The 9,380-nt window shown below is 43.4% G+C and overlaps 1 protein-coding gene across 1 annotated transcript; it reads right to left on the bottom strand.

Annotated features, from left to right (window-relative positions):
• Nucleotides 1-292: 292 nt before the first annotated feature.
• LOC130258597 (kazal-type serine protease inhibitor domain-containing protein 1-like) lies at nucleotides 293-8,493 on the bottom strand. Its single transcript, XM_056502121.1, has 4 exons — nucleotides 7,447-8,493; nucleotides 2,815-2,975; nucleotides 2,003-2,147; nucleotides 293-653 (listed from the first exon to the last, which is right to left on the bottom strand). Exons 1-4 carry the CDS (start codon nucleotides 7,901-7,903, stop codon nucleotides 508-510), a joined length of 909 nt encoding a protein of 302 aa, XP_056358096.1. The 5' UTR covers nucleotides 7,904-8,493; the 3' UTR covers nucleotides 293-507.
• Nucleotides 8,494-9,380: the final 887 nt, after the last annotated feature.

Below are 9,380 nucleotides of genomic sequence, written 5' to 3'. Positions count from 1 at the left end.
TTTCAAATAAGAAGGAAAATCCTGCTGAAAGTCATGAGAAAAGACGAACTAAAGAGATTGAAGACTGTTTTGCAACCTCCATACTTACTTAGGCTTGTTGCCATGTGAACAATCTCTTGATATTTCTTAGTACTTCACAAAAAAAAAAAAAAAAAAAAAATTGATACAAAGTAAAATTTTGTTTAACTATTAGCATTTTTGCTAGACAAATTAGAATGTGTGAAAGAACTTAGAAGGTAATTTTAGAATTAATAGAAAATTGGATCCTTTTGGCATATTTAGTAGAAAGGTGCATGTTGAAGGATTTTATTTAATAGTCTAAATATATGGTGTTACAGCTGTTCTTATTTCTGGTGAGTAGCATGGTACACTTCATCCAAAGCTGTATTTCAGGAAGGTGGATACATAAGTGAGTATATGTGTTATCAGAGAAGCCATTTACAGAACAGACACTACTGGTAAATATAACAGTGCAAAAGAATTTGGACAACAAATGTATAAAAATTATTATTCAGAGTTGTTTTCATTATCGTAGTCCCCGGATTCATATTCTTCATCATCTTCCTCATCAGAATTGTCATAATATTCCTCGTATTCAATGCTGTAGCTCGCACTTCTGCTGCCAGTAGTAAATGCAAGTGCAGGAGATGGGTCTGCAAGATGGAATTGAATCCAGACTAGATTAGTTGAAGATAGGAGCACAGAGGAAGGTGTGGGTTTATATTTGTACAGCAAGCTGAGAGTTTCTGAACCCTTGTTATCTATGAGGAGGACAGGGGTTTTAGCAGATGGCTTGACCTCATACCACTGCAGGTCATGAGCAAATTCCTACATAGAATCATAGAATCCCAGAATAGATTGGTTTGAAATGGATCTTAGAGCTCATCTTGTTCCACCCCTGCCATGGGCAAGGACACTTCCCTATCCCTGGCTGCTCCAAGCTCCATCCAGCCTGACCTTGGACACTTCAGGGATGGGGCAGCCACAGCTTCTTTGAAAAACCCGTGTCAGTGCTGCACCATGCTCTGAGTAAAGAATTTCTTCCTAAAAATCTAATCTAAATCTTTCCTATTCTAACTTAAAACTATTCTCCCTTGTCCAACCAGTATCTGTGTGTATAAAAAGTCCTTCTCCCTCCTTCTACCCCTTTAGGGCTCAGTAGGGCTGTGGAATTTCCCCAGACCCTTCTCTTCCCCAGGCATAAACCAGCAGCTTGCTCAGCCTGTCTCCAGAGCAGAGGTGCTCCAGCACTGGGAGCATCTCTGTGGCCTCCTCTGGACCCACTCTAACAGGGCCATGTCTTTCCTGTGCTGAGGACACATTGAAAATGCATTTAATTCCTAATATCAGTAAACTATGGTATCAGTCCTCTGCAGCTCCTGTGCATCTGCAAATATTCCCAGAGAAAATAAAGCTTTGAAAGCCACTTCTAGAAACTGGATGAGTGACAAACTCCCCTAGACCAGGAGGTAAATATGACAATGCATCTTTATCCTGAATTTACCAGGAAAAACGTAGAGGAAAACAAATTTTATTCAGCAGGGCTGGGCCCAAAGCAAATCAATAGCAAAGCTATTTCTTACATCTTTGGAACCACTCTCATTAAGGAACAACAACTGTTTCCTTCTGTATTTTATGAAAAAAAAGCAGCTAAGCAGACCTGCCATGATTCCAAGACTGCCTGAGTTACACCAGCTGTTGTTCTTGGTCCTGCTAACATCAAAGGACTTCTCTGGAATAAAGACAGTGGAGTAATGTGTCTCAGCTGCATGGCTTCAATCCACAGCTTTCTGTTTTCTGGAAGCTGGTATAATTTTCAGCAAAATACTACTATATAAACCAATTTGGGGATAAAGTAAAATAAAAACACACCGAAGAGTGAAAATATTGGCAGCTTTGGGTAATTTCTCCTATGCTTCATTTGCATTCCAACAACCCCATCCTTTGAACCCTGCTTGTATGCATTTTTACATTTTTTACATCCAAATAAAAAAAAAATTACCGTCAATGACTTTCAATCTTGCAGAGGCGTATGTTACACCATGCTTATTTTTGGTGTGGCAGATATAAATGCCTTCATCTGATTTTTTGAGGCCTTGAATCTGTAGCCAGCCTGTCACACCATACTTCTGAGGCCCACCTCTTGCCTTTGAGAAGGAAAGAAATGGTTGAAATTAAGTAGCTAGGAGACATCATGATATTTCTCAAAATAATTGTGCATGGGTTAAATATCATTACAAATTTTGCTTTTTTTTTTTTTTTTTTTTTTTAATGCCATCATGCTTTGATTCTGCTTATTCTTGCTGCCCTGTGTTTTACCTTCTTGATGCTCTGCACCTCTGAGTTTGTGTTTTCCCATCTCTGCTCTTTCACTGCTCTGCACAGTGCTCACATTCCTGCTCCTCTTCCTGCCATTCTGCCCCTTGTCCCAGCATCACTGGCTGCTTCTTCAAAGCATTCACCTGTGCTCAAGCTCAGGATGAGATGGGGAGTGAGTCTGGAGGAGTTGTTAGGGCCAAGGGGGCCTGACCCAGCTGACACTCAGCAACCAGACTTTATGGATTGCCATGACATGCCATGGGAACTTTCACACTTCATGGCAGTTTCGAGTGGCTTGGACTAAAGCCTCCTAAAGAGGTAAAAGTAGCCTGGCTGTTGTTCCTTCTGCTGGGACTGCCAAAGCACCGACAGAAATCATCTTTGCATAGTCACAGGGCCCCTACTGGGAATCTAATTATTGCAACCGTATTGTGTTCTGTAGGAGGAATTCCCAGATTAACCACCCTGCTATGTAATGGTAAATTCAAGTTTTACCTGAACTGAGACGTGGGTGTCATCTCCTGGCAGAAACATTTTATTCCCCTTTTTTTTCCATTCAAGCTGTGGCATAGGATAGGCTGACACCTCACAGCCGAAAATGACATCATTGCCAGTGTAGTTCTGGGCATCCTGAGGTGGCAGAGAAATCACAGGAGCTGCAAAGGAGACAGTGCACAAAGAACACAAACACAAAAGGTTTGTTAACATTAATCCCTGCTCCACAGGATGCCACCAGACTGTGTTTGCCTTTTGGCTCTCACACCCTGTGAAGAGCCACGTGATTCCAAGAACCTTTCAAAGCTCAGAAAACCTTTGTTGTGTTTGTGCTTTCTAAAAATGCTTATTCAGGCTGTTCCTGCCCTTGCAGGTGATCATGGAGCTCGAGCTGAGGGTTTAATTTTGCCCCATGAGCTGTCATTGTGCACCAGGCTTGGTCCCCAGCAGAGCCACCAGTACCCAACCTGGGCTCCAGAGGAAAGCACGGGAAATTCTGCAGTCACTGAGTGATTTGATTGTGTGATAGCTCTGAATGTGTCACATTTTGGTTAACTAAAAGCCAAAATGCTGCTATTGCTGGCTTTTCCTGAGTGCATCATTGCCTTGAATTTGCTAAACATTGTTGAGCACTGTTACCCATGGAAATCACAAGTAACATTATTAATGAATTCTGCATTTATCCTCAATTGCTCTTGATGCCATCCAATATCCGTGTTAGTAATGCTGCTTTGTTTTCTTTTTCCCTGATCTATTTGTTGACAACAAGAAATGTTTTGTCTTCTAAAACCTGTTTTCTATCTATCTCCAGACCAGTGCTCAGAAAGGAATGCAGTTTCTGGGTGATTTGGCTTTTACTGATTTTTTTTTTTTTTTTACATGCCAGATGCTTGGAAATAGAAACTTAAAGTAAATACTTAATATATTTTTACTTACAATATTTGAGTCAATACCTAGGTGCAGCATTTATTGTTTGGCATTTGAAACTGTAACAGCCTATTCCTTGTTTTCAAGAAACAATTTATAACACGTTTTTCAGTTTTTCAGGATTGGTGTCTGTGCAGGAAATATTAAATGCGTACTGATTAAAATTAATTGCAAACAAATGATACAGAAAAGTATCCATTTTCCCATTTATAAATGCCCCATTAAACAATCTTGCTGCATTTCAAAAGTAAGGTTTTTCAAACTAGGAAACTTAAATCCTTAAATACTTGTTCTTTCATGAGAACAGCACATTCAGAATCTGTCTATTATTTCAAAAATCTTCATTCAAATAAGAATTAACTGAATATCTTGGATGAGAATATTTTTTTGTCTATGAATTTATCTCAGAGAGTCCAATATTAAAGCATATTTTAAATCTTAAAATTAATTGAAACCACACTCTTTTAATGATACATCCACTGTAGTTAAGCCTAAAATGTACAAAAGAAACCTGAAGTCTACATTGACTCACAGGAGTTCTTTAAATTGTTCCCATGCAGAGACAGTGAAAAAAAAACTCTTCAAATAGGCAGATGTTGCCTGTTGAGTATTTTCGTTGTGCTGTTAACTCAGGTGTCCTGTGGGTCCCCTGCCAACGTGTGGCCAAGGACTGGCCCCTGCCCGTGTCCCTGTCCCAGCCACCCACGGGAACACATCTGGAGTCTGGAGGACACGAAGGTCTGAATCACAAATCCACATTTCAGCTGGCCAGCGCTGCCTACCGTGCACCAGGATTGTTCTGTTAGCTCGTTAAACTATCGACGAGAAATGTTTGAATGTGAATGGGGATGGTTTAAGTGTGGAGAATCTGTATCTAATCAATGTAGTTGGTAACCTTGGTAAATTATGAGATAAACTGACTAAAACTAGCTTTCAGGAAAATAAAGGATTTTTCCCTGTTTCTTTAGGGCGCTAGGCCTTTTTCTTCTCCTTTTTCTGGCAAGAGAAGAAAGATGAAAGGCTGTACTCCTCTGATGAAAGGAGTTTATTGTTATTTATTTATTCATTGTCGCTGTATACAATTAGTCCATTTGGCATCAAGAAGAAACAGCAGATGCTTTGAAGGAGAGAAAAACAAAGTACTTTGAGCTGAGTGAAGGTTCTATTTATAGCTTGGTACCAGAACCCCACAGTGCTCAGTGTTTGTTTTGCATGCAAATCGCGGTCAGGACAGCCCGTGCTGCAGCGTTTGCTGCCCTCAGAGCCAGGCTCCAGCTGCCTTTTGTCTCCAGCTGCCCCCGGAGCGGCCGGGGCGGAGCGCGGTGCCCTCGCGGTCCGGTCCGGGCTGGGGGCTCTCGGCACAGCCGAGCCCGGGGAGGTCTCTCCGAGCCCCTCTGTGCCTGCTACAGCCCCTCTGTGCCCCTCTGAGCCTTTCTGCGCCTGCTATAGCCCCCCCTGTGCCCCTCCGAGCCCCTCTGCAGCCACCCCAGCCCCGGGCTCCGGCCGGGCTCTAAAGCTCCGAGCCAGCGTGAGGAGCAGCAGCTCGGGGACAGGACAAGAGCATCAGTGCCCCAGCTCCAGGGCTTTGCCCATCTCGGGGACAGGACAAGAGCATCAGTGCCCCAGCTCCAGGGCTTTGACCATCTCGGGGACAGGACAAGGGTATTTGTGCCCCAGCTCCAGGGCTTTGCCCATCTCGGGAACAAGACAAGAGCATCTGTGCCCCAGCTCCAGGGCTTTGCCCATCTCGGGGACAGGACAAGAGCATCAGTGCCCCAGCTCCAGGGCTTTGCCCATCTCGGGGACAGGACAAGGGTATTTGTGCCCCAGCGCCAGGGCTCTGCCCAGCCCGGGCACGCTCCGGCTGGGTGCTTTCCTCCGCCACAGCCTCTTTCTTAACTAAACTCTGCGCAGCAGTGACACGGCTGCGAACTTTCCGCAGGCAATTCAGTAAGCTGAGCGGTGAGGATAATTCTCTGCATTCCTGGAATTCTGCATTTTCAGGGGAGCAGTGGGAAGCGCTGGGTGATGCCGCATGCAGAGCGGGGCAGCCGAGATCCTTCTGCTGGAGGAGCAGCGCGATGCGCCTCGGGGGCTACGGGGCTCTGCTGCATGACACCAGCAATTAAAAGTGGTGGTACTTCCAAATTAAAAAGTCTCTTGTACGTGGCCAGTTCTGTTAGATTAATTAGAGGGACCACTGCTTTAAGCCTGCGTGCCTGAGCAGCTGCCGCTGCAGCAAAGTTACCGGCACTCGCTAAGGGAGTGTCGGTTCTGGCCGAAACCTTGCTCAGGGGTTTTGCCACAAGAACTGCCGCTGCTCAATCCCAAACAAGCACTCCTTCCCAAAATAACAGCTTGCAGTTGTACTGCAGGCTGGCGTGCGTGTCCCTTTCCTGACAAGCCTCGAGTAATACCCGGATAGCAAATAAAAGAGTCTCTAGTGGTTCCTTCTCTCGCAGCTAGAGAAAGAGGAAAAGAAGCCCGATATTAGCTGTTCATCACTTTTTCTAAGTGTTCAATATCCCTTGTTCATTCAATAGAAAATCACGGCATACAATCTAAGACTGCTGGAGAGGAGTGGGTGAAATACACCCGAGTTACTCCTGTATGTATTCCTTCGCCGGAGCTGCAATTTCAGACTCCCCCATGGTGACCCACAGACCCCTCCTACTTACTTCATTTGAGAAAATATTTGATTAATTTAAAAAACCACAGCAATTTCTCATTTAGAAACAAACCAAAGCATCTTCACAGTTTCATTTTATAGTCGTGTCTTAAGTGAAAGATGCCCAGGAGTAATGGCTTGTAGCAATGTAAAGAATGGGAACAGCATATAAGCAGGGAGCAGGAGTCCCCTGCATGGCCACAGTGAAATCCTTCCACTAACAATCATCAGAGACAAGTGTGCACTTTAAGAGTCCTTTAGGGAAATTGTTTCTGCTTGATTCTGTTCTGCTATTCGGATTTCTCTTTCATGGATTAGCTAGATTTTATGATGATTCTGAATTGGATTATTTTGGACCTTTTTGGTAAAAAGAACCAAGCTGTTAATTAAACCCTATTATGTTCTATTACCCCTGCTTCACTGCTTACCACATACCCTCACAGGAGGATACACACATGCACACATGTACACATACATGCATGCATGTACCTGTGTATATATTCACAGGATATAGATACATACATATATACATATATATATATATATATATATATATATATATATATAATATATATATATATACACAAATGAGATCTGCTTTACTACCACCACTTTAAAATTACATCAGTCCTGTAACAGTAACAACCATTTGCCCATTACTCCCAGACTATCCTACCTGTTTACCGATTCCCAACTACACATTCCCAACTACAACTTCTGTAGAAAAAAAAAAAATCATATTCTGATTATAGTAATCATATTCTGATAATTCAGAACAGATCCAGGTTGTAGATAGATGTCTTATTAGTCACCATGGGTTTTATTCCACTAGTCTAATATAGAGGCTTGCAACAGACAAGATTAAGTACCAGATGCTGAAACACGTGTTTAACACTGAGTAGTAGTATAACAGAGTAATGATAATTAAACAAAAACACAGTATTAGTTTAATGAAGTTAGGCTAGTGTAGCTAGTAACACATCTAAGACAAGAATCAGCTCTTTTCTTCAGTTTGGAAGTGCCTCTGTACACATTACCTGATTCACATGGCCCTTTATGTTTCATGCTGATGTTTCTTTTCGCAGCATAAGCCTTGTTGAACTGACAGATATTTTCGTAGGTTTTCCCATCAGGTCCACAGATGCTCTCTTGAGATTTGCACACACACTGGGGTTCAGGGACTTCCCCAAACCTTGCTTCATCAGCATCCAACCTGCACTCAAGGTGATCCCCACACTGCCCATAGAAATGATTGCCCTGGTCCAAGTCGCAGATCTGCCCCTCCGCGTTCCCACATTCCGGACAGCAGCCGCAGCGATCCAGCACAGTCCCTGCTGGACAGTCCTTGGGCTCAGAGCAGAGTGCCAAATCACATTTTCCACAATTATCTCCCTCCTTTAGCAGCCTCCACCAGCCTCGGTGGTACAAGGCAGGAAAACTCTGTGAAACCTGAACCAGCGCTACCAGCACTGCTGTAACCATCCGGTGCTTCATCTCGAGAGTGTAACAAAAAGCAGAAAAGGTCCTTGGAGTAAAGCCAGGGAGAGTAAAAAAAAAGCAAGTAAAAAAAAAAAAAAGGCAAGCTAGTGAGAGAAAAGCATCACAATCCTGGTTTTGTTTTAGAATATAAGCTGTACTCCAAACATAGGCTTTGAGAAAAAATTAGTACCAGATTCCTAACTTGGAACTGATAATAAAAACGCATAAAGCCCCAGCAGCTTTTCTCCAATGCAGTTTGGAATGTGAGTACTGCCTGCACAGAGACCAAACTGCCCCTTCTGACAGCTGAGTTGAAGCTCTCTGAAAAGCTGTTTGCTCCGTGTCTCATTGAGCCAAATTTGGAAAGCCTGGGTCTACTGAAACATTACATTGCAGCTATTGTAGAAAGAGGAACAGGGTAAAGGAGTGTAAAATGAAAAAAGTCACTGCTATGAGTGCCCCTCCCTTCCATCAGACAAAATAGATGGTCTCAAAAAGATAAATATGTGTACAAAGTAGCACCCAAAAACCCAGTGCCCTGGGGCTTAGCCAGTACACTAGAGACCAGAGCTTGGTGCAGCACCAAATGTGACCCATTCCTCATCACAGCTAGGGGCTCTGAATTAACACTTTATTTACAGGCTCTATACAAGCAAGAGGCAATCCAAGACAGCTGGAATTGACTTTCAGGTTTTAGATGAAAGATGCCTGTAACCATTAAAGGACCCATTGTTGGCTTTCCATATATTTTTTTTGTCAGTGTTTATGGGTGTCCGTGCTTTGCAATACAAAATAATCGATCCATGTTTGGCTCTAAGAACAACATGCAAAGGTTTGGAGCATAGGCAAACATGAGCCAACTGCTACAGCTTCAAGAGGAGATTCTCCTGAAGTCTTACGTGCTGTGCTCATCTTTTCAAAGCACTTCACTGCCTTAGTTTCTTCAGATGTGCTGACACTGCAGGTTATGAAGGAAGGTGAAAGAGGCAGCTTGAATTTCTTTCTGTGTTTTTTCTGTGTGTATATGGCTGCCAGTTCATGGATGGCTTTGCAGTGTCGTTTCTCACCAGGTGTTGCACTCTTCTTCCTCCATCTCAGGATTTAGCCATGCTCCCTGTCTCCTGACAGAAATCTCCCTTCCCTGCAGATGAGGCACAGGCTGCTGTTACCATTGTTCAAACCACATGCAGCTCACCAGCAATTCTTCTGCCTGACTGTGGAGGTGGAAGAGAAGCACCATGGACTTGCAGCCCTGCAAGCACGGCTCAGTACCAGGGTGAAGGATCACCACTGCCTACAAAAGCTACACTCCCTGCGTGTTAGCTTTCAATAACCCTACATGCATCCCAGCTTAAAGACAAACACATAAAATGAAGGCACTGTTAACAAGCTGAAACAATAGAGAAGCCATGTTTGTGCCTACTTTTCCTAAAACCTTCCACAAGCAGCTCTTTTTTTTTGTGCATGATGTAAGCACAGTGAGGGATGCATT

Source organism: Oenanthe melanoleuca, chromosome 13 (genome assembly GCF_029582105.1).
Source record: "Oenanthe melanoleuca isolate GR-GAL-2019-014 chromosome 13, OMel1.0, whole genome shotgun sequence".
NCBI lineage: Eukaryota > Metazoa > Chordata > Aves > Passeriformes > Muscicapidae > Oenanthe > Oenanthe melanoleuca.
The sequence above is the reverse complement of the archived record's forward strand: the minus strand, read 5'-3'. Positions and strand labels throughout refer to the sequence as shown.

Excerpts from the sequence above, each read along its gene's own strand:
- LOC130258597 (XM_056502121.1), bottom strand. The coding sequence starts at position 7,903 with ATGAAGCACCGGATGGTTACAGCAGTGCTGGTAGCGCTGGTTCAGGTT. Across the intron at positions 2,976-7,446 it reads TAAAGGGCCATGTGAATCAG|CTCCTGTGATTTCTCTGCCA; the intron begins GTAATGTGTACA and ends TCTCCTTTGCAG. Across the intron at positions 654-2,002 it reads AAGATTGAAAGTCATTGACG|ACCCATCTCCTGCACTTGCA; the intron begins GTAATTTTTTTT and ends TCCATCTTGCAG.